This window comes from Ptychodera flava, chromosome 10, assembly GCF_041260155.1.
Source record: "Ptychodera flava strain L36383 chromosome 10, AS_Pfla_20210202, whole genome shotgun sequence".
Classification (NCBI taxonomy): Eukaryota; Metazoa; Hemichordata; class Enteropneusta; family Ptychoderidae; genus Ptychodera; species Ptychodera flava.
This window is the reverse complement of record NC_091937.1, coordinates 15,459,408-15,485,330: the sequence shown is the minus strand read 5'-3', so window position 1 is coordinate 15,485,330 and position 25,923 is coordinate 15,459,408. Positions and strand designations below refer to the sequence as shown.

At 39.6% G+C, this 25,923-nt stretch overlaps 1 protein-coding gene across 1 annotated transcript in view; it reads right to left on the bottom strand.

Annotated features, from left to right (window-relative positions):
- The window catches only part of LOC139142105 (xaa-Pro aminopeptidase 1-like), a 35,366-nt gene extending 14,460 nt beyond the window's left edge, over nt 1-20,906 (bottom strand). Inside the window, exons 1-7 of the mRNA XM_070711928.1 lie at nt 20,687-20,906; nt 5,448-5,587; nt 4,393-4,509; nt 4,118-4,172; nt 3,330-3,434; nt 2,482-2,589; nt 1,790-1,939 (exon numbers count right to left, since the gene is read on the bottom strand). Coding sequence (XP_070568029.1) covers nt 1,790-1,939; nt 2,482-2,589; nt 3,330-3,434; nt 4,118-4,172; nt 4,393-4,509; nt 5,448-5,587; nt 20,687-20,729 — 718 coding nt within the window. The 5' untranslated portion in view covers nt 20,730-20,906. The remainder of the gene's footprint in view (nt 1-1,789; nt 1,940-2,481; nt 2,590-3,329; nt 3,435-4,117; nt 4,173-4,392; nt 4,510-5,447; nt 5,588-20,686) is intronic.
- Nucleotides 20,907-25,923: the final 5,017 nt, after the last annotated feature.

Here is a 25,923-nt window from a genome sequence, read left to right as displayed (position 1 = left end):
CATTGCTTCTTAAATCTTTTGTAAAATATAAAATACTAAAATAAAAATGCGATGTGCCATGTCTCTAGATTTCTAAAATACCGTTCGTTGACCGTTCGACGGAATACTCATTTCGCAAACTTGTGACGCAGTTGAAATTCAATACTGACCGCTAAATAATCTTAATGAGACGAGATCATTCTAGACATCCTCCAAATTATCCAACCATTCGCGTTAGAGTTCAGCTCGCTTAGAGTATCATAACATTCTTCGGCCTTCGTTTAAATCGACCCTAATCTCTCCCATTTAGGAAATAAATACACAAGCCACCTTGACAAAACTACGTGCACCATCCAGGACCAAACGCACTGCAAATCTGTCTTGACGTCATCATCTCCTTACATAGTAATCGGCATACCATATTTTTTAGCAAAGGAGACACAGAATACGTCGGAGTATTCAGTTTCAAAACGTATTACATTGTGTGATGTTGTCAAAAAAGGTAATGTTACTGCAGTGGTATAAATTACAAAACACAAAAGTTCAAATCAGTTTATTTTGGACTGGCTTTACCCAACATTTCATATTGTTTCTTATGCCAGATTTGACCACGTGCTTACTGGCGACCCCTTTACATGCAAATTTTGTGTCAAATGGTGTGTTCTCCTGGAAAAACAAACGTACGATTTCTATATGAAGGAGGCGAAATTTGCCCTCAAAACTCGAAACCACCCCTTTATGGGGTGTACCTAGCTATTTGAACGAGCTTCTCGAATCTGCAGCTCTATTTCGAAATGATGGTCTGGTTTTCTCAGCTCAAGGATAAGTGTTCTCCATCGCTGTGGGCATTACTATTCTTAACTGGGGGTACAGTTTCCAGTCGTAATGTTTTTCATTGTGTCCGGGATATAAAACCTTTCCTTTTCACTCTTTCACTTTGATTAAGACTAGTCCACATCTTGTCAGCGATTAAACATGTTTCAAGTTTAAATGTTAAATTCTGGTCTCGAGCCCTCCTGTTCAACCAAACTGAAATTACCCCTCCCACTTTGGCTCGTCCAGTGGGTGTAGCAAGGGTCGTGCCATCGCCTATGAAACGGAGGGTGCATTAATTGTTGCATTTCGATGCACATTTTGATTATATTCAGAAGATTTTGTGGCAAAAACTCAGATAGAGAAGCATTAATATTCACATCTCACTTATTCAAGACTGGCTGAGAGCAGCACTTCCATTCAGTTAACATCATTACGCCATTTATTATGCCAAGAAAGATGAAGCCAAGATATTTTGCCCTCCCTGGTCTCAGCCAGAAATGGTTATACCTTACAGAATTTTTTCCCACGGAATGAAAACAAATGTACTTGGGCTGAGGCCCAAGTACAACAATGCCCCAGTCAAAGTGTTGTGGATTGTCAGTGTGTGATAAATTCTTGATTCACAGAATCGGTGACTATGAAATGTATCAATGTTCACAATTACAGTTTTCGTTCTGTAACAAAACAATGCAAATATTTTGACGTTATATATCGTGACCTTATATAGGAAGTTCTCATCTCCTCCAGACGACTCGCCATGGAAAACTGTTTTCCAGCTTCCTCAGTTCACTTTCCCAAATTAAAACATTCCTAATTCCTGATATTGAAGAAATGCTGTTCCAGTGGATTTAGTTTGTATATCCGTGCCAGTGCACAATTTTTGTGCGTCAACATTCTGGCAAAATGCCTAGTTTATGCCACATACATCACTTAGATCCACCAAAATTTTTCTGGTGGGCCTGGGCCAACGGTGAATTCACCGAACTGTACAAACCTGCCCACTCGATGTCCATAATATTCAGCGGTTCATTCGGGCAGTCAGGCCGATCAGTCCACACCACATCGACTAAATTCGTCTCGATAGAGTACATCGCAATGTGCTTGCTAGATCTTTGGAAGGCATCCTCATACAAATTATACAAGCCTAAGAGGACGAAGAGTAATGTGAGGAAAATTAACGCGCTGGTCATTACGTCATCTAGTGACGTGAAAAAGGCGGTCTCCAATCTTCAAGTGATGTTTATTTAACAACACAATATCGAATTCACAAATTATGATTTGAGCAATGCTATATATATAAGAGGCTTTGGCACGAACATTCATATACCTCTGAAAATTGAGATATAAATGTTTTCGCAGTATGACATGTTCAGGCTGTTTCAACACTCCAGACAAATGACAAAGGAAAACATCATGGACATCATTTCGAGTCATTGGTTGAAATTCTTTGAATTACGAAAGAAGCACATTGTTCATTCCTTGCGAATAAATTGCAATTTTCATTTTGCTTTAATCATCAGTTTATCAATCGCTTTGTCTTGAGAAGTTTTCTTTCAGTTGCTAATACATGTGTAATGATTGTCATGTCGCCCCTCAACGCAAATATTATAATGTACTCCGATGTTACGTATAGCTCGAGTCAATAAAACGGTGATATATAAAATTTGTAAAACAGTGTTTACATACTTAGTGACACCACGGTCGGGTCAAAAGCAACTCTGGTTGGATTTTGAGCGGTCCCAGGTGGTAGAACATCAATCAACCAATCCCATTCGGTGGGTGTCTCGGGCTCACCTGGGGACGATACAAAGTCGTCGGAGGCACGATTATTTTTTTGAAAAATTGCCCCACTGTAATTCACAAATCTTAGTGTTTCACTTTCGAAGTGACATGTGTAGGGGCACTATTGAAATCTGCGAAAGTACGACCCCACGCACACACATACGAACAAAAAAAAAACCCAAAAAAACCCCAAAACAATTTATACAGTTTCGAACATTTCACTTTACTATTGTGTCTATTTCTTGCTCCTATATGTGTCTCCTATGAGATCTACTCGATGTTCGCACTTTCCATTGTGCTGTACACAAAGCAAATACAACCATTTTCAGTAATAGAGCGCGAAGCCGCTGCAGTGAACTGCAATAAAACTGCTTACACTAATTAGTTTTAGCTGTAGCCGTGGCCACTTTGATGTTGCACAAGGCTACTTGATAAAGACCAAAACGTCTGCTTGTACAAAGGCAAAACTAGCTCTGTCTGAGGCTCGAGTTGTAAATGAGAGTTTACGATTGGCACCCTGTGTTCAAGATTAAGATACAATGTAACATTACCATGCACTGGTCCATGTACAAATCTTTTTTATTTCAACTTCCCCAGACAAACTGTCTGCATGGGACATACAATGTTGTCGACTTTGCCAGCTGGCTATAGCTGAAACTAATTAGTGTGAGCAGTTTTATTGCAGTTCACTGCAGTGGCTTCGCGCTCTATTACTGAAAATGATTGTATTTATTGTTTACATGTTATCTAACCTTGGCGCATAAGATGCCAGTTGCAGTCAAGTTGTTGTTCGGATTGTAGGAAGTATCGTCCATCGGTCCACATCGCTGCCTCGTCTCTCGTAACAATGGCCAGGCCTACATCATGATATAAAAGGTAAAAACAATAATTTAATGTTTTGTCGGTTTTGTGCTTTGTGGTGGTGAAGAGTTAATCTCTTCGGGTGCTAAGAAGGAAAGACGGACGATCTCTAATAAAGCATGGCCCACTGGAAATTGAACATGGGATGGCCACTTTGAAAAACAAACTATTTCTTTCGACTTCAAAAATTTGGCATATTGTATCTGAACAGGTGGACAGTGCACTCCTTTGACATGTATAATAGCGATAGTTTTAAGCAACACCAGCGAGGGTGAAAAAAGAAAAAGAAAATTTAAGTCTTCGCTTCGCAGATATTCCATTCCAAGAACCAACAATTCATTTCAAAGATGTGTGAGCTACTAAAAAATACATTTCACATGTTTTCCGCTTTGTTTTATTTATACCGAAAGTTTATCAAATAATCAATATCATTATGTAGGAAACCTACTTGTCTTATGCATGTTAAATGCATTGTTTTTCTTGATTTTAGTTCTGTTGAACAACAATTGGAAAGTTACTTTACAGAAGCATTAAGTCTGGCTTCGGTGTATTTAAAGAATGTTAGATATGTATCCACTAATGTGGGAATTATCAAAGCCGATGTCATTTGCTGGTGTAAATCTGGTATGCCTTTGTTTTTCTTCCGGTCAGAGTTTTAAATACATGGTGACAAACTCACCTGCCGTGCCAGACATTCCTGTGATCCAGTGCCGTCTCTTATGACATGACGCGCCCTGTTGAGCAAGGCAGGCAGAACATAAGTACACGTGGGGAACAGTAAGGACGGACGAACCCTAACACAGTCTGTGTCATAGGAGTGATCACAAATATACTGATACATACTTACATGTGTATTTGCTTACGGTATTTTTATCATGCTCAAAACATAACACGGAACTCATTATTCAGAGAATAGAAATTCACGCCCGATAAATGAAACCACGGGGTACGTACATAGTGAGAATCTGTTGACGGCACGATGTAGGCCTCAGCGTCATATTCTTCCTTTTCCATCTCTTCCCGCAAGTCTTCCAACCTGTCTCCCGTCTCGACTGTTGTCGGTGGGTATACCTGTAGGAACACACATACATAAAAAGGGATCGCATTGACAAATGGTAAAATTAAACGAAACTGTCAATAAATGATTTTGATCTATGTTGAAGAAGAAACTTTTAGCCATGAGTTATTACATCTATCGTTGATAGTATGGAACCACTTTGTTCCTGAAAAAATGAATCATACTAACGAATGGTAAGTACAAACAAAAATGTTTTCAGTGGTCTTGCTCTACCTTCCAAACAACATTTTGAGCCAAAAACTGTTATTCTTTACCATTCATAGTCGAGAGCAGTTCTTGTTTAAGACAGTATCAAAATCTGCTCTTTAAATGATGGTACCTTCAGTTTATTTTAGCGGGTCAAAAAGTAGTTTGAATATGTCATTTAGAAGGGGACCGTTGTGTCAAATACAGGTTTCTTGTCAAGATCGTGGACTGAAAATGGAGATTAAAACTTAATACCAGTTTCCCAGTTACATTGCTACTGTCACGTGTTTGAGAGGCGGACATATGCATGTGCCTTTGCTTCACCATGAACCTTCGATTTCCAGAGGATCCAGATCTATGGTATTGTTAAATTGCCTGTGGTGGCGGTATGAGCAAATTTTAGATCACCCTGCCCTTCTGGGAGTATAAAACATTTGATCATATCACATAACACTGACCCCTGGGAAAAATCGACGAAACCAACATAACGCCGAATAAAAAAATGTGTTTCCCATAACATGTCGCCGAAAATTAGGGTATGTGGTAGGAGTACTTTTTAATTTTCTTTGTGTTGGGCGAGAACCGTAAAGTACGGTTCAGTTTAAAGTATTCGATTTTCTTTTGAAAAAGCGAAAAAAAAATTATTAAGGATCGGATGTTTTTCTGGAGTAAGGTTACAGGAAATACATATGTTTTTCACATTAGCTAGGTCAAAATGTTCCAAGTGACTGAGGTTTCAACTCACTGGATTGTCTGGGTCCGTACAATCTCTTTGAGTATCTGGTATTTCATCTGCCTCTCTTCTTGCTCGCTGCACACTGTGACTCCTAAATCGGTTCGAGCCTTCCAAAAGTGCTTCTGGATATGCTGTACACAGAGTTATTGCTGCTGTGGAAATTTACAAAATAGTTAAAGGCCAGGGACTTGATACCCGGGATCAAGTTAATGCCGTTCACCTTTGACATTCACGGGCGGGATCGAATGTTTATGTCTTTGTAAATTACGGTCACGATTAGTGTGCACAGGAGGTTGTAAACAGGCCAATGTGTTGACATGCAAACAACAGATTATACGTAACTGAATATAACGGCGAGACCAGTACACTGGGAAACAACGTTTCGTGAAGCCCGCGATGCTTGTAGCAATAACAGGTGTACTTCAACAGTAATGACAAAGGTACAGCACCACGCCGCTGCAACTAACGACGTTATTACCAGGGCTTGACAATTTTTTTCCAGTTCACTCGTCGGACAAGTGGATTTTCAATTTCACTTGTCCTCACAAAAATTTTACTTGTCCTCCATTTGTAATAATTAGGACCAAAATTCTTGCGACGAATTCCGTAGCGGCTTTCAGGGCTTTCTTATTTTGGTAAATTTCGCCGATGTTGACGCCGGTTTTTCTCAAAAGTTTACATTGAAATAGCCTTGCGTACGGTCTGTGTGTTCCCGACGTTATACGTCCCCTACCACAAGAGGCTGTATAACGCCGGGAACACACAGACCTGTAGGCTGTACGCAGGTCTAACATCAATGAAGGTACATATCATACATTCGGCTTCCCATGTTTGGCAAGCATAAATGCCGTAGTAAAATGATTGGTCAGTTTCTGTCACTGGTCGTCGTCATTCGGTTTTCGCATTGCGAGTGCATGCGATCGGGGTGTTGGCAAGTGAAACCGTATCGGGCTCAGCGGGACCCACAAAATTTCCACAATCATTGTCCCCGTCACGATCTCATCTGTGATGCGCCAAACAGTCCAAATGCGGTTGACTTTTGAAACTCGTTAGACCTTATCGATTCAACGCGAAACATGCCGCATCCGTCAAGAAAAGCATTTCGCTTTCCCATTGGTTTGGCAATGGTGGGGTATTTGAGACACGATGTATAGAACATTTTGGAACCGTCATATTTCAACCAAGGCCACCGTGCTTTCCATTTCGGGAGATAACATCTACGGCGTTTTTTCCTCATCATAACACTTATGTTTAGATCTTTCGTCAGAAACATCACATCGAGTCGTCGATTCTCAGACGATCCCACTCATGCTGGCCCTCGTGGTGCCGTCGTAAATCATCACAATGTCGTTTCTCAGAGTTACACAATGCCCATCGTGGTAAAATACGTGCCTCTTTACGGCAACAGCTTTGCTTGATTTTTGCGTAGGTCTGGCTCGCGAAAATGCACAATGCCTTGTTTGCGTTAGTGCAAATATTACCGTAAAATACTCATATATTTACAGCGATCACTCCACAAACTATCTGCCAACAATGTTCTTCTACCTCGCGAGGCCGCATAAATGATTTTGAAGTACTGCACGGTCGCCAAGTGAATCTCAGAAGAACGTCACGATTGTATCTAAAAAAGTCAGTGATTGACATTTATTTTGTGTGAACGACAACGCAAATCGGGCGACACGTGCACAAACCGCAACTTAGGTTCGCGTTGATTGCGCCAGAAGTTGTGTAAACAACTTGTCCGGCGGGCGACCAGATTTTATTTTTGACTTGCCCGAACGTAAATTTCACTTGTCCCGGGGGTCGGGCGATAGGAATTGTCAAGCCCTGTATTACGTTCCGAATTAGGCTTACCCGGGGGCCCGGGCTTCAACTGTGTACAATCATTGCAGCTAAACAATAGCGTAGACGTCGTGCCATTGCCAAGATACTCTGCGTATTTCCGATCGTTTCGTCTACAGAACTACTAAAAGCCCTCTGACTAAAAAAATAATTACGGTTTGAAATCGTTGGATTAATCGTAAATTCACACCGTGGTGCATTAATCTATAACCTTGTTTATAGAAATAATAAAATGTAATATCACCGATCATAAGAAACGTGATGTTGAAGAACATATTTCTTTGAACAGAAGACTACAGCGACTATTTTCTGTAAGTATAATCTATCTTTAGCAAACTTGCGAATCAAACATCTGAAGAGTTACCTCAACACTTTTGGTTTTGTTCTACTCTTGTTATGAAATTAGTCAAAGTTCGGGAAAGTATCTGTACATTTTCGATATCTGTGCAGAGCAAATGTATCCATCCATCCTAAAGACCATGATAAGTTCGCGACTGCATAAACCATCTCTCTCTCTCTCTCTCTCTCTCTCTCTCTCTCTCTCTCTCTCTCTCTCTCTCTCTCTCTCTCTCTCTTCCGAGTATAGCCGTTTGATGTTTTAATTTTGCCGACTTTTATGTAACGGTTCAGGAACGGGTAAACTTCGTAACTGGAGACATGTCACGGCCTGAAGCTAGTTATCACCATTGAAAATCTGTAAACGTTTCTGCTTCCGAATGGACGTATTTAAATGCACAGGTGACTTCGTGCGTAAAATATTGAATGGCAATATGAATTTCACCATTAAGAAAGTCTATGACTTTCAAACTATCTAAGTCGTACAAACAACAATAAACATGGCGCATCAATGATACCGACGTATTTTTTTCCTCGCGACCGCTGGTGAGAGCGACTCGCTGAAATTTTCCAACCTGGTATTTGGCTTTGCCCCGTGTGCTGTGGGTTACATGTAAACTTAACTAATAACAAAAGTTTAGTATTTTCTGTAAATCGATAAGCCTTTCGAACACGAAAGATTCGGCTATCTGAACCTCAACAGTAGCTACGCAGCTCGAAAATTATCCTCCGAAACAGGACAGGAACATTGGTCAAAGCCGGATTTCGTATGGTAGCTATGGAAACACGCTGTTCATTCTCAGAAAGGATGCAATGTACTGCTGATGCTCCAAGTGGGTCCGTGGACTGTGACCGTCCCTACACACCGTCAATTTCCTAACAATCACAGGATTCAATCTAGTGTGTCTTCAAATTTTGATACATTAATTCTACCAATCATCAACCACGGAACACATAAAAAAAACAATGGTCGCGGCCATGGGTTCAAGGACGTTCACGAAGAGACACCATCATTGTCGCAGAATTGTTTTGACTAGTTTTATGGAGAATATGAACGATCTGCGTACGGTCGCACATCAAACCGACAAATGTACGCTTAGATAAAAATAAGATGTCCGAAAAGTTTTTTTATTCAACTGAGTCATCGCCCGTATTATTGCCTAAACATCCCCGGGTTTTTTCCCAGGAGACTGAAACATGAATATCCCCCTAATGCATAGGGTATCGTCATGGCTGTTCATCCAATATGTTTATTCACTGTTTCGCAAAACCTCTCGTCAGATATGGCTTTGGCGAACGAGCCAAGTTTTTGTACGTTGGTCAGAAACTAATGACAATATATGTTTGGATATTACATCTGTCAAATTAGGACAGAGTATTGAAGATGAAAATACTTTCATCGATCGACAAAGAAGAGAAAGAATGAGTCAGTTAATATCGAATCATAGACGGGAGAATCGAGACAGTCCACTGTCAATGGTTTAATCGATTGTGAACAAGAGTATTTCGCAACCAGTAAGGAAATTTTATTCAACTTGAAAAAAGTCACCGTCTTTGCTTGACATCGGATTCCATGGCAATGGAGCAACACACGATGTCGTTTAGGTCATCAAAATCTTTTAAAACGGCAAGACGATAATAATAATACTTTTCACGACAGAACAATCCAACTTGAATCTGAACTTTAAATGACTAGTTCTGTGGAAGAAACGATCGGAAATAGCGGCGTGTACGACGTCTACGCGAGAACGCGCTATGGCTTGGGTGGCATACTAGCAGTCACAGGGGCTCGAGCTGGGTAGTCTGCTCGCTTTTTGGCTCGATCTATCGACCCCGTAGTCGACATGCCGGCACTGCAACCTAAATGGATGTTTTGATAGGTGGGCATATCGACTACAGGATCGATAGATCGAGCTGAAAATCGATCTATTTAGCAGACTACCCAGCTAAAGAGTGCATGCGGCTCTGCACTGCGGTCGCCCCATCTAATTACATGGCTGTGCGTATCTAACATGTTGACATCGCAAACGTTTACCGATTCACACCTGTAGCGCGTCCTTTTTTGATTGACAGCTTGCAGACCTTTGTTGTGGTCGCTTGCCACGCAAGTTGAAGACAAAGAGAAATACATTCATCGACCAAAATCAGCTTTATTTATACTCAAATCATACAATTTTATCTATATATTCAATCACTAGACATTCATAGTTAGGTACATGTGCATGGACGCCTAAGTTTCTTCGCCTGTGACCATTTTGGCATGATTTTTACGGAGCGATCGAGCGTGACGCCACCCTGGCCACGCTTTGCATGAACTAACTCCAACAGGGGCAGCTTGCTATTTATACCCAGCCCTGGCCTTTAAGAACTCTTATATAGACAGCCTCTAGAGTTGCGTCTCGAAAGTGAAAGACTTAACTTTTGCTCAGACTTTCCTAATGAAACTTTCAACCATTCTCTTTCAAAATCAAGAATAAAAATAGGGGTCACCGTGCAAATTTTGGAACTAGCGAAACAAATTACCCAACATTTTGCGATATTTGAAATTCAAAATGGTCGCCATCCCTGTGTTAAATCTATGGCAAAAAGATAAAATTTTCGATTTTCGAAAAACTAAGCCGGTGAAAAGTTTTTTATACCAAGAGTTTTAAAAATGAACCCCCCACAAGTGGTATATCAGAAAAGAATTGTAAAAGTTTGAAAGCTCGAATATTCGTCCCCGAGGCGCGTTATACCTTAATGGGGTGTCATAGTGATTATCGAATTTAATGCAGAGAGACAGAAACACAGAGAGACTTAGAGACGTGTCGACAGGGACAGAGAGACAGAGGGCAGGAGAGACAGTCAGAAAGAGAGACTAAATCATCCTTTGTGATTTTTTCGTATTCTCATTTAATCTATAAAATCTTCTTCTCCAGAAATATTTTTCACTCAAATTGCAATGCTCAAATTATCATTAGTTTATGTTCTTGAAGGTTTGAAACTAGTATTTCAATAAGTCACCTGGTCGGGCGGCCATATTGCAATTTGCTAAAAGTCACGTAAACTGTAAGATATTACTGAAAATTCGTCTTTTCAAAAACCTACACAGTCTGATGCAATGCAATGTAATGCAATGTGTCTGATCACCAATCGCAGTACATGCAGGTTTGCGAAGATCTTTTCAATCGGGCTCGGGGCTAGGTGGCCATGGTAGCATTTGTGAAAACTTTGGGATGATATTTATGAACTTTAATCTACTTAATAGAAATTCAGCAACTAACACAGGTAGATGGTGAATGGTACCTCCTGGAAGCTTTCCCTTTGAGACCTAGCTACTTCACCTGGATAATTATATAGGGACATCAAGTGTCAGGCTGACCAATCGGGCTGGAGGTTTGGTTTTTGTAGGAAATAGAGCAGAATGGGACAAGAATTTGTTGTCAAATTTGGATGACTGATTATGACCTTTGACCTATGTTACGTATCTAGCAACTCCACCAGGTACAGATCTAGCGCTTGATGCCACAAGGTAACTCTTGCAAATTTTACACAATTACTTATACGTATGTCTAATTGCAGGCCAACCAATAGGGCAAGACGTTTGATTTTTGTTGGACAGGGTGAGTACAACAAATTAGTTCAATAAGGGATGGTAAGTTTCTTCAGCCTGGGGGGGGGGGGGCGGTGGATTCATGGGGTGTCACCTTGTTTGTTGACTTTTGTGATAGGGTCACCATGTTTTTGAAATACCCGATAGGGGGGGTCAGTGTGTTTTTGAATATTGACACAGGCTCATCATTGCCTAAAATGCTAGTGTCAGCCACAAATTTCATCATTCAGTTGTATTTTTCGGCGCGCCCAACTTTAACATATCAAGCATACATACATCAGAGATATCTGTATGTTCAATATTTTTCAGCGTGCTCTTCAAGCGTACTACTTGAATATATTAGACATTTTTCAGCATGCCCTTCAGGTGCATGACTTTAATATACAAGGCATATATATCAGAGATATCAGGATGTTTCATATTTTTCGGCGCGCCCTTCGGGCGCTATACTTTAATAAATCAGAGATATCTTGATGCTTGCAAAGTGAAAGTGTACATTATGAAATCTGCATTTCATATGAAAAGGATGTTCTCTCTATGAGAATTCAGTATGAGAAAGCAACATGCACAAATATTTCACAATATATATTTGATACAGTGACTTATTTTAGAGATAGAAAAATGACAAGATATCTTTCCTTCTCATTGATGCAATTATTTTCCTTTGTGTCACAGGTTTTCTGTAGAAAGATGCTTTTTATGAACAAAATAACAGTTAAAAAAGGCAGTTTTTGTCCTTATTAGCTGTGCTTTTATGGTTTCAATGTTACAAGAAAGGTCCTCTCAGACACTGTACACATCAGATTTGGCTAAAAAAGCTCTCTATGGCTCCTCAGGAGATTTGATTGGATGGTTGGCAAGTCTTAACACCCATCAAAGTTTTTGATTCACTGCTTTTTCCTCTTTGATATTAATGATTGACATCCATTTCTGTACAACAGTTCAGGACATCTGGTTAAGCATAGAAAGTGTGAAATACATTCACAGCTCATTCAAAATACAGCTCATTCAAAATGTACTGTATTCAAACTTTAAGATCGACAATTTGAAATCTTACAACTGACATGTTAACAATTTCATTAAAACATAGAATGACTATTTAAAATATAATTATACATGTAAAATGTAAAATATAATAAATATATATACATATATATATATATATATATATATATATATATATATATATATATATATATAATATATATATATATATATATAATACCATGGGATTATATATTTATCACATGAACAGTCTTCTTATTTTTCTTTTGACGTAGATGGATCAAAATTATCGTAACAAATTGCATGAATTCGTCGCGGCGATTTGTGTTTTACTTACGCGGATTACTTTCATTTAAAGAGTAAAGCGGCCCGTCACCCAGGAGATACTTTCATTCATAAATCCCATCAAGCTGAAATTTGCTACATTACAGGTTATCTCCACCAACCAGACGTACGGATTCGGTCACGTGAACGTGTCAATCATTGTCTCGCGCTGTATCGATGCCAAGACAAGTTGGCCAGCGGCGGACTTTCACCGTGCTAGCGACGGATAACCGTAGTATTCAGAGTTACTTTATATTTACAATTATATTTATGAAGTAAATGAGACGACACGATCGAAACAGTAATTCTCATTCCCAGAGATGCCGTGGCTTTCAAATATCACACAAGTTTACGACCTTTGCGAGCGCGAAAGATTCCGTTCGATGACACACTCATTGCATGTAGTAGGTGCCCACAGCGTTGCCGTCACCGGTCTCTGCCGTGCCGGTGTCAACTCGTCAATCCCGATCTCGGTCATCAATGTTTTCGTCTTACGAACTTTGATGTTTGCATTGACACATATCTCGTCCATGGATACATCCTAATTTTGTTGACGGAAACTCTGTTTTGAGTGTTGTCTGAGTCAACTTTCGAAGTACAGGAAGTACATGGGATTCCACAGCGCTGCACACAGCTCGACAGCTTATGTCGTCACACTGACTCACAGCTAGCATTATACCGCGCTGCAAGTTTGATTCCGAGCGAGACTTTACGGAGTTTTTGTGTGATTAAGGAAATTGATCGTTGTTAGTCGAATGACTTTAGGCTTGTGCCTCCTATGTCGCTTTCCCGTAGATTATACTATACTCATTTATTCAGTTTGAGGTGTAGGTTTCGGTTTATCGCCAACCGGGATCGCCAGGTACGACGTCCACACGACTCGACTGGAGCCGAGACGTTATAATACTGACCTAATAAAATAACGATCGTCGGTATCTCCATTCGATTCTCGGGAAAAGCTATTGTTTTAGCGACTTGAAATTTCGTTGGACAAATATGCCTTCCATGTTTCCATGTCTGGATTTATCGGGTCACCTTTTTGTAAATGTAGCACGGCATCGATCACAACAAATCTGTTCGTATCGCGACGTATGACAACGGTACCATGAAAGAAAAAAGTTCCGGTTGATGACGTACAACAGGGGTAATTCGGATTTCTTATCCGTCCTGTTCTACGTCACACAGGTGGGAATTCGGGCCAGTTCATGTGATAATTATATATAATCCCATGGTATTTTTCTCTGTTTGACGTCATCGTATACGAGTGTTTTTCGCGGAGCCGTACAACTTCGAGCCGAAGGCGAGAAGTTGTGCGGCTCCGCGAAAAACACGAGTATACGATGACGTCAAACAGAGAAAAATACCATGGGATTATATATTTATCACATGAACAGTCTTCTTATTTTTCTTTTGACGTAGATGGATCAAAATTATCGTAACAAATTGCATGAATTTCGTCGCGATTTGTGTTTTACTTACGCGGATTACTTTCATTTAAAGAGTAAAGCGGCCCGTCACCCAGGAGATACTTTCATTCATAAATCCCATCAAGCTGAAATTTGCTACATTAAAGGGTGTCTCCACCAACCATACGTACGGATTCGGTCACGTGAACGTGTCAATCATTGTCTCGCGCTGTACCGATGCCATCGGCGGACATAGCTTTCACCGTGCTAGCGACGGATAACCATAGTATTAACAGTCGCGACGCAGCTCCGCGATTTGGCGGTTAATTTGAACTGCGCACTTTTTCTGCGCAGGTTGCCAGGATTGCTCATGGCGGATTGAGCTGTACGATCATATAAGTGGTATGAGTTAGGAATCGTTGGAATTCTCGAACATCTGTTAATCTGTCTGTCTAATTCAGGCAGTATGTATTAAAGGAAGACGTTGCCTTTGTGTGGACGATTGCATGATATTTGTACATACGACATCGACCTATTTTATATGTCTACGAATGTAATACGTTGATTTCCAGCTACTCGTTACGTACCGATTCTTTTCGAAATTGGCAAAACCGTCCTAGACAGCGATTTACCTAACCATTAACAGAAATGTCTTTTATCATCCTTGTGCTACGAAATTGTGGAATATGGAACCGGTACATCCATTAAGACTTGTAAAATTTTGCAGTAAAACTCTGCCTGTACGGTGACTGGTTTCACCTATAGAGCTGCAGGGCGTGTGGACGGAAATGTTTGGCGACAGTTGATTTAGCGCCAGCGCTCTGTTTTCCATATCGGCGATTGTTCCTCTTAGGCCCCTAAATTCCAAACTTTTCTTGCCAGACAGGGTTCGGACCTTATTTCGCACCTACTCGCCAAAGGATGTCCCGATGTTTGTTATTTTCGCTGATAAAACTCGTATTTCGATTGACATGTGGTAGTATCCGCCGTGTTCAGCTGTGTTGCCACGTCCATGCTTAAATATTGTCTTTTTCATGAGCCACAAAGGTGAAAAAATCTTGTAATTGTTAGATTCAGATCATAAAGCTAATCATAAAGCAGCACGATTTCAAAAATAGTGAGCGACCTTCATCTGAGTTTGATCAGCGCAAATTCGAAGTAAGGTAAGATTTGATCTTGTGACCATTGAGGGCGCTTCTTGGCTGCATCGGTAGGTGAACTGAGTGCGGGAACTGTTTTGACGAATTGGCATAGCCGTCCTAAAAAAGAATGCGGTATGGAAGTGGATTATTTGGTCAAAACATAATCTGTTATGGGTTCAGTGCATTTTCGACTCTGGACACAAACGTTTTGCTGCTTTTTACGGTCGATGAATAGATTACATCGCATCGATACGATCGCGAGTTGTCTCCCATGCCTGCCGATTTTGGGGGGTTCTTGATGAGGTAACCATTGATTTGACCAATGTAGTTATTCATAATGTTCTGTTTTCGGACTGTGTTGATTTAGAACGCGAAATGAAATCATTTAAGGTGAAAAATTCCACGACAAACGAGGACATGTTGAGTGCGAAAATGGCCGCCATATATTTGAATTTAATGTATGCAGACCCCCCACGAACGGCAAATGGATTCTATTGTTCTCGCGGAGCTGCGTCGCGACTGTTCAGAGTTACTTAGAATATTTACAATTATATTTATGAAGTAAATGAGACGACACGATCGAAACAGTAATTCTCATTCTCAGAGATGCCGTGGCTTTCAAATATCACACAAGTTTACGACCTTTGCGAGCGCGAAAGATTCCGTTCGATGACACACTCATTGCATGTCTGTGCCCACAACGTTGCCGTCACCGGTCTCTGCCGGTGTCAACTCGTCAATCCCGATCTCGGTCATCAATGTTTTCGTCTTACGAACTTTGATGTTTGCATTGACACATATCTCGTCCATGGATACATCCTAATTTTGTTAACGGAAACTCTGTTTTGAGTGTTGTCTGAGTCAACTTTCGAAGGACATGGGATTCCACAGCACTGCACACAACTCGACAGATTGTCTTCGCTACAGCGTTATGCCGCGCTGTAAGTTTGATTCCAGGCGAGACTTTACGGAGTTTTTGTGTGATTAAGGAAATTGATCGTTGTTAGTCGAATGACTTTAGGCTTGTGTCTCCTATGTCGCTTTCCCGAAGATTATAATATACTCATTTATTCAGTTTGAGGTGTATAGGTTTCGGTTTTATCGCCAACCGGGATCGCCAGGTACGATGTCCACACGACTCGACTGGAGCCGAGACGTTACTGAGCCATTAAAATAACGATCGTCGGTATCTCCATTCGATTCTCGGGAAAAGCTATTGTTTTAGCGACTTGAAATTTCGTTGGACTAATATGCCGTCTATGTTTCCATGTCTGGATTTATCGGGTCACCTTTTTGTAAAAATAACGTGCGAGCTAGCACGGCATCGATCACATATATATATAAATATATATATATATATATATATATATATATATATATATATATATATATATATATATATATATATATATATATAATTTATGTCCACCTTTTGTTTTACCTATGTCGCGCGCCGGGGGGGGGTCACCCTGTTTTCGAAATTTGGAATAGGGGGGGGGTCACCCTGTTTTCAAAATTTGGAATAGGGGGGTCAGCCACTTTTTGACGTCGGCAAAAAATAATCCACCGGCCCCTCCCCCCCCCCGGCCGAAGAAACTGACCAGTCCCTAATTTCGGAATAGCTTTTGATAACCTTTAACCTTCTTTTACGTCTCTCAGCAATTACAATTTGTAAAGCTCAATGGCATAGGACACTTCACCTCATTAATTATGCGCATATCTAATTCTAGGCTAACTAACATTTACGAAGGTCTGATTTTTGTTCGACGTCCATCGGACCAAATAGCGCTTTTAAGACTGGGCTTGAGTTTCCCCTTAAAGGACAATCAACCCGGGAGTCACTCGACTATTTATGTCTTCTTATTCAACTAAACGTATAAATCTGTAAATCTCCTACTCTCGTTCACTCAATGGGTTACCGATTGCGAATTTTTGAATTATTTCACTGAATAAAAAACTCCATATGGGATGTTTAGTTAGTGAAATTACCCCACGGCTGGTAATTTTAAGCGCTATCAAATGGATCATATTTGTCAACTGCGTAAATAGATGTTCACGAATTCATCATACGTTCTGCAAGTGGCGCCCTAAAAATAGCCTTGGGAATGAATGTGCCATATTTTCCCTTTCCAATCTGTGATATTTCAAGTAAAGACATGTATTAGCTACCAACCGTCTCCTCTCCCTTTGCTCAAAACTTAAATCGCAATTATTTGACTAAACACAGTTATTATGGGTCCATAAATCATGCCTTAAACCCTAACCTGTTGGCCTTATCAGGGATTAAATCGACCGGTGAACATTTTCGCGCCATCACGGTCCGTGCGCCATACACTAATGAAGTCTATTCACTTGATAGTATATCGCGCGATGTGACCCATTGATTAATTCGTTGGTAGCAAATACAAGGATATACGTATATATCCCTATTAAATTCAGATTTAGGCTACTTGATAAATCTACTTTAATCTCAGCTTGGCTGTATCAGATTTGACCTTATTACCTCCATGCTCTCACATGACACCAGCCACAGCCTGCACAACCCATGACCGAATGCACTTAAACAGCACCTGATAAATCGATGTCTTAAAGATTTTGTTTTATATGACGACACTCGAAAACTTGCATTCCTAATGGAAAATAATACTAGAATTACAGCGAAGTATATAGTCAAGGCATTTCATAGGCGACGTAGCACTTTATTTCAGAAATGATATTAAATAGATTTTTGTTGTACTTTTATTTGAGTGCCAAATGTATTTCAATGGTTCCAATACTATAGTGACTTATAAGCCCGTTGGGCTGGGTGACCACTCACTCTATAGATATTGTATTTTTTTATAAGGGATGTATATGATTTTAGTGATGTCACATGTCACTTTAATAAATAAATACTACTACTACTAAAGGCCTGCGTTGGCACCAGATTTTATCATCAGAAAATTTACCCATCAGATTATAATTTCAATGGAAAACAAAAGGCTATCACACCTCCATAATCCTCTTGCAGACTAGAAAAAAGGCGATCCCAGGGATCGCAAAAAGTGCCTTTGAGGTATAGTTCCCACCTCGGAACTGAAAGACTTAAACTTTTGCTCAAACTTTCCTAAATGAAACGTTCAACCACTTTTCTCAAAATCTCGAATAAAAATCAGGGGTCACCTCACAAATTTTGGTACCAGAGAAATAAATTGCCTTAAATTTACCAAACTTCTAAATTCAAAATGGCCGCCATCCCTGTGTTAACTCCATTAGAAAAACACATTTTTTGATTTTCACAAAACTAAGAAGGTGGCAAATTTACTTAGTCCAAGAGCTTTAAAATGAGCTCCCACGAGCGGTAGACCAGAAAAGATTTGTATACATTTGAGAGTCCGAATGTGTCCCTGTGAATAGCTATCACTTGCTATGAGTAATAATCTGAAGTAAATACAGATGTACTTTGAATTAGCACCGCGTAGTTCAGTATTTATCAGTGTAGCGCTAGGTACAATCAGTCACCCCTCTCCAATGGACAATGATACCGGATACAAGTATATTTAACCTGATTTGATTAATTCGCGACACGTCAGAATTCAGATAAAACCAGATAAACTTCAACAAACAGACAAAATAACATATTGAAGTTCAAAACGTAATGCCAAAGTTGTCAAAAAGAAAAATATATGAAAAGGCACAAACAAACATACAAAGCGACATCTAAAGGTAGTACAAAAGTTATCGCAATTCGTCGCTCGGATGGTTAGGACGTTCTAAACTTTACTTGGGACGACTGAAAGGTCGCTTGACATGGCAGAAAACATCGGTGACTTCCAGCCGAGACTAACAGCCACGGTGACCTTGAAAACACCCTTGACGTTCGCAGCAGGACTCAAGTACACTGTATATTAATTAGGTTTATGTCTATCGTGTCATGGTACTTTCTGACTGTGCCTTTGAAGGTACCTCCATTCTCTGACAGTGAGTGCACGTGTACAATTTATATACAACGTGTTGGAAGGCCTGCTTTTTCAAGAAGCGTTTTTGACGAGACTCGGACAAACTGGAATCGCTGATAATTGCTGCAAACTCTCAGCAATTTCAAATACATTCAAAGCGTCCCAGCCGCCTATAAGCCAAATCGCTATAATTTCCGTTGTATAAAATCCAATTCCATCTTGGTCAAAAGAGAGAAAACCAAAATAAACGAAAAACGTTAACAACAAAAACATGAACATGCGATAAAGCATTCAAATGTACATCCTGAAAGCAACAATTGTAAATAGGAAATGTCTTTTGCACGTCATTTGTAACAGCATTTATCTTATCTGCGGGATGATAGTAACATCTCGTGCTGACGCTACTGGACTGGAAAAAGCAAGGGATTGGAAATCTATGACTACATTTCATGGTCGGAGCACCAGTAATCTACACCCTTGACCTCTGCGTATCTTCCTATGTTCCCGATGACTAATGATTGGACAGTTTGACCTCTTTCGACTGTCAGTGATGACACTCCTAGTTGTGTTTTTGGATCACACTACACATGAAGAAGACCACACTCCTAGACGAAGAAGCCCAAAGTACAGCGAAATAAATCAAACCACGGGGTCGTTGATAGCCAGTCAGGCACATTCGACTGACTGTACGCCACGGAGACGGTCACCCAACAGAATTCATGTATTCGCATCAATCGTTCAAAAAACTGCCAGCAGTTTACGCTTTCATCTACCCAGCGCCAATTTACCTAGTTTGGAAGTAGTTCAAACAATAATTTCAACGTCAGGTTCTCGAACTTCAAAATTGTCCCTATGCAGGGGAAGGGTTCGAGGTTAAACGCAATGCTTTCCTTCTACATTGCGCGTGTTGAAATTATCCACAGTCCCTATCTGAGTCTTATTAGTTCTCTTGGCGCCTACACTATACTGAATTTTTTGCTGCTTTCGAAGTCAAAATTCCATCAGTCGACAACTACTGCACCTTCGGGAAGCTACGGTATAACATCACAAAATGGTGCATCTCTGCCAAAAATGACACATGCTGACGTTCAGGATCGACCATAAGATCTTTAAAGGTTTGGTAAAACAATGGAAAAAGTCCGCAGCAAAACTTGTGCAAAAATACGATTTTGTAACGTTACTGCTTGTTCATTACTGATGTGACCAGAAACACACACACAAAAATGAATTTTAGTTGAAAAATGCTTGCATTCTGTAGAAATCCAGGTGGGAAAATGCGGTGACTTCAAACACAAAGGACAAAAATAATGCATATCTTTATTTCTAGACACTCCTCGCAAGATCTAATGGCTCGTCCCTTAGTGACACTGAATAGAGGTTCCCATCACCGGTCTTACAAAAACAATAATACATGTATTGCAAAAAAGTTGATTCTTTCAATAAATTGGGGAAATCTGGCCAATGGATTGGATTTCCATGGAAAAAGCTTTACATGACGTTCAAGTCGAACTCTTGAAAGGATTGTAAAGGTGGGACGGGATTTCGAGACAGCTATACACAGACAGTCCGTATTGCATGGATAGGCATGTTCTCATGAAAAGTGTTAGCACCACACCGAGCACAGAAATGCAGGTTTGTATATCGTCGGAAAATTCACACTTACCGTAGGCAAAGAAGATCATGAATAGGACACTTTTGCCCGCCATTTTTGTCACAATTTGTCAAAAAACAGTTGTTTTGATGGTATACAGGTGTAAACAGGTCGGTCAGGGACTGCGATTCTACAGGTTTGAAGCGATGACGTCGGTTAGCCAACAAAACCTCTCCCTTTGTATACACGCACTGGCATCCACGTCAAAATAGATAACGTGACTTTTTGCAGTCAGGTCTTGTGTAGATAGATGTTCTATTATCTTCATGATGATGTCCAAGTTATCAGTTAATCGCTGCACATCATCGTTTAAAAATCCACTCAACCACAGGACTGGCAACCTTTCAACTTTGTCGGGGATGCCAAATATTCTGCCTTTTAGAGTAAAATTTCATCATCGCTCTGCATGCAATCGATGGCACTTTTCAAAGCAGAATGTACAAAATATGTAAGCCCTTCCGAAGAATCTATGGTAAGAAATCCCTTTTAATAACGTTCATCGCAAGCTGACATTAAGACCCCCTGACTAATGACTGTTTTATTGTCTTCATAAAATATAAACCTTGCCGAGAAATATTTACAAAAGCTGAGTAGAAATCTCATGGTGATATGTTGTTAATCGTGCATGTCTGTGAGTTCTGATACTCCAAGGCAGCTTTTCAATGTGTTCTCAAAGTATGGATCAATAGAATTATATTAACTAGACTCTGTACAACATTAATTTCAAATTAATTTCAATGCATTCAAATCTTACAAAATTTTCTCCATATTTTCGTGAAATTTGATCGATTGTCTCCATCAAAGCGCACAAAATTGGGATCCCCAAGTACTCTACATCACTCTCCGTGTACCCTAATTAATTGTGATATTATGCTACCCGTCATAAGGGGCGTGCGAAGGTTGTGGCTATCGTTGCGTTGCGTCGGTCCTTGGGCTACAACTTTGGCAACAAAGGGAATTAGCTACATTACAAATAAATTTACAAAATTGTTGCAATAAGAGCCAATGCTGTAGATGCATTGTGATGCCCACTGTGCTCATGCCCAAGGAAAGGCCAGAAAGTTTTGTCCGGGCTGATGTCGAACTTCACGGTGAGAAAGGTTCATTGGTATGCCATTACGCGAATATTTCAAACCTATTAACACGTAGATCTGGATCTTTTCCAACCAGTTGTCTTTTTAGTTGTCTTGCCACTGAGATAATCCCTATCACTATAAATACCTTGCATTGTGTCGTTCCTTTATAACCTCCATCATACACCGATCGAAATCTATTCGGCCTTGTTTCTCATGTTTCGGTAATTATAATACTCGCAGTGGGATAAAATGAGATGATGATCGACTTTTGAATTACTAAGAATTTACTCTATCTCAAGTTTATTGGCTTATCGAAGAAGGTTACCCCGCTCCATTTCCATTGATATCGCATTTATCTAATGGTAAGAAATGCTTTCTGGTCCCCTGGCTTGTGATGTGTCGTGCGCAGTTTAAAGTTCGATAAATACAAAAACATCTCGCTTTTTCTCACTGCGTTGATAAATTGTTAAATCGGCATTTCACTCCAAATATACCACACGTCATGGCTGCAAAAAGCATTTCCCGCCAGGACGACGATATCGTCGTCACCGAATGATTTACCCAGTTTAGATAAAACCATGACGAGTTAACGTGGGCGTAACCTTCGACCCATTAGAGCAGATGACGATATCAATCTAAGAACTATCTATATAGAATATCTGAACTCACATTACAGAAAAAATTAACTTCAATATTTCCAGTGAGATAAAAACTTCATCCAACTACAAAGTGCAGGTGACATACTTTGTTTCAAAATTTACTGATATAGCGCTGAGTATTACATGTTGGCGGCAGATAAGTTTACAAAGACAGATAAAACCCCGTGGTGTCTGTCGTCTCTCTGATAATCCCCTCTGCTTAAATTGCGGAAATCCGCCAAGGCATATGATAAGATACCCATCTTGGCATTTACACAGTCAAGGTCGAATTATTTAGTTTACCAAATTTTCGTTTGAGTACCTGTAATACATGTCTTTTGAGAATATACCGATTTGAAGCACCTTCCTGATCATCTTGAAACTTAGTGTGTGACCTGGATGAGCGAAGGTTATCGGTATACGATGTATGTCATCGCTAAATATAATTTTTGTGTTAAAATTTGATACGCACTAAAATGTTCCCTTATCAAAGTCAGACCTACAGTTAGTCTTCAGTCTGTGTATGGAACTGGTTCCCTCAAGTCGCCACGAATACTGTTCTTGTAAATGACAGCAAATTTATTCCGACTCGGAAGAAATAGCGTATGAGAAGGCGTGTAAAGTGATTGCAAGACGATAGAACGAATTTCACCTGTGACTATCTGAGGAAGGAGAGCTGCCCGTTTTTACGGTGCCCTTCTGTTTAGTCGACAGGGAGCATTGACATATTTCATATGAAGTGGTCCGTTTGTCGTTCCTACATGTCAGACGTTCTGTCGAGCAAGCTATCAATTGCCCAGTGTTAATCTTCATTATCTTTACAGTCATTCGTAAATTGTTCTTGAACATTCAAATGCGTCATAATTTAGGAGAGTCGAACTGAAGTCTGCATTCTCTTGGTGACCTTGGGCTCAGTTTTGCATCTGAACATATATGGATTTTCAAAATATGGCGGATCAAGATCTAATCTTATCTAACCTAGCGTAATCAGGCCGAACCGCATCCTTAATTGATTGATCTCACACATAAAAGTAGGTTCCTGTGACAGTTTTATCGAGGACGTAAATATGAGGTAAACTTTAAAACAGTAACATCAACAGCAATGCAGGTCATGACAGAACGGACTGCAGGATTTCATAGAGGTTCCACAAACACACACATGTCTTACATTTATATTGGAAGTATATCGACACTTACATACAGTCTCAGACGGGGATGCCAGTCAAGCAAAAACATTCCCTACACAAACCTGAGTCTGTACAAGGCAGCAAAGAAACCTATTCGTATAAGAATAAAAGTTGTCCGTGAGGGATTTTGTAAAGGCCGTGAGAGCAATTTTTTCAATAGTTGGCGAACTGGAAATTTCATTCCCGTTCAGCGGAAAGTTGAAAAAGGTGAATGGAAAGGCGATAAGTACGACTCGGCCGTTTTCGAGCGTTTGGCAATTGGGTTAAGGGAAAAGCATGTGGAAAAAGAGTTGGCCGTAGAGACTTTTGTAGTTAGGAGAGTGGAAGCAGGGAAATATCCTTGTGGGACATTGGATGGCCAAATGAACAAAATGTTTCCTTTAACTTTACGTACTATATTTTAAAACTCTCCCATCCCATTCTTTTTAACATTTTAAAAAATTACGCATTATTTTGCAAATTTTTGCGGTTTTTTTATTGGTTATTCTATTAAGTGAAAATAAAAAGTTCCCCGACCAACCTACCCTATTTCACGAGGGTACCATGCTGTACAGAAACGCACAATGACTTTATGCCGGAAAGGGTCAAATGATTCTTGACTGTTATCTTCGGATAACTTCTCAGAGTTTAATAAAAGCGAATACATATACGATGTTGAGTGTAAGATTTGCTTAAATCACGAAAACGTGCAAATTTGTCAAATGTCAAAATATTGCGAATATGACATTTACAAACACCCGATAGAAATTCATGAATAATATTCCTAATATCTTGCTAATTTTTTAAAACACCGGGTATCGTATAGATGAAAAATATTCCATATATGACTGACTAGTAGACAACATTTCTTTAAAACCACATAGTCTGCATTTATTGAAAATAAATCTGTAATTTTGCTTATTACAAAGGAGGCGATTTAATTTACTCTCGTTTCAAGCCTCGTCCAGCAAAAATCTGGGCAAGCCCAAAAAGAACACCACTTTGGTTAAGAAGACGAACGGGGAACTAGGTCAGTTTATTTCATTGCTGAGAAGTGAGTCCTTCTGGCATATCGTATGAAAACAACAGCGCCATCATAAGGACTTCATAAGACTTCCTTCTTATTACAATATTTACAAATTAATGTTAAGACAAATTAATGTAAGGTACATATAAAGAGTAACACTCTCTGTCAGATAGTAATCGTATAAGGAGAATTGCATCATTTTCGGAGTCTAAAGTCACCAAATGAACACCAGTACATCTTATTGTTAAGATGAAGGGTTTATGAGGTAAATGTCACTCAAAATATTATAATTCGTATCTTTATTGATGACACATCTGAAGTTCGCTGTGGCGAATAATATAAAATCAAAATACTGTCAAAGCCTGAGTAAAGTGGCCATCCAAGGATATCAGAAACGGTGAGCATTAGCGAAGATGGCGTACTGAATAATTAATATGGAATACTATAATTAGCAAACCTTAATATCTTTAATTCCACAAAAAAATTTCATATCTGAAACCATATGCATGTAGAAATGTAAGAAAGCAGTGATATTTTCCGTCAAGTACTGATATTTCTTGTTATTCAGTCAAAATTATGATAGTTATTGACAAGCATGTTTACAAAGCAGAGCATTTACAGGTGTGCACTGACCGCTTCTCTGTTGGGGGGCTTGTAATATGTAAAACTCTAACGGGACAGTACCCATCACCATGCGATTGTGACCTCCATGTATGGGTGACCACTATAGCAGCTTTGACTGTATTTTAGTGTCAATATTTCCCTTAAGGTAGATATTTGAACTCAAATGTACAATACTTTTCTGAACTACCGATCGTTGGGACTCATTAAAAAGCTCTTGAAAAAAGGAATGTTCCACCGTTGTAGATTTTTAGCTACTATAGACTATAGTCTATAGAAGCTATTGGGATGGGTATCCGTCCGGCGTCCGTCGTCAGTCTGTATGTATGTATGTATGTATGTATGTATGTATGTATGTATGTATGTATGTATGTATGTATGTATGTATGTATGTATGTATGTATGTATGTATGTATGTATGTATGTATGTATGTATGTATGTATGTATGTATGTATGTATGTATGTATGTATGTATGTATGTATGTATGTATGTATGTCCGTTTGTGAGGCGTCCGTCCACTCAAATATCTTGAGAACCGCAGTACTTACTGATTTGATATTTGTTGTGTAGATGAAAAATATGATTTTGAGAAACTATTGTTTTTAATTTTTTGATATTGTTGAAAATAGGCAAATTAATGCCAAAAAATGTGTTTTTGGTAAAAAATCTTCTTCTTCATAACCGCTGGTCAGACAGCTTTGTTATTTGGTACACAGGTC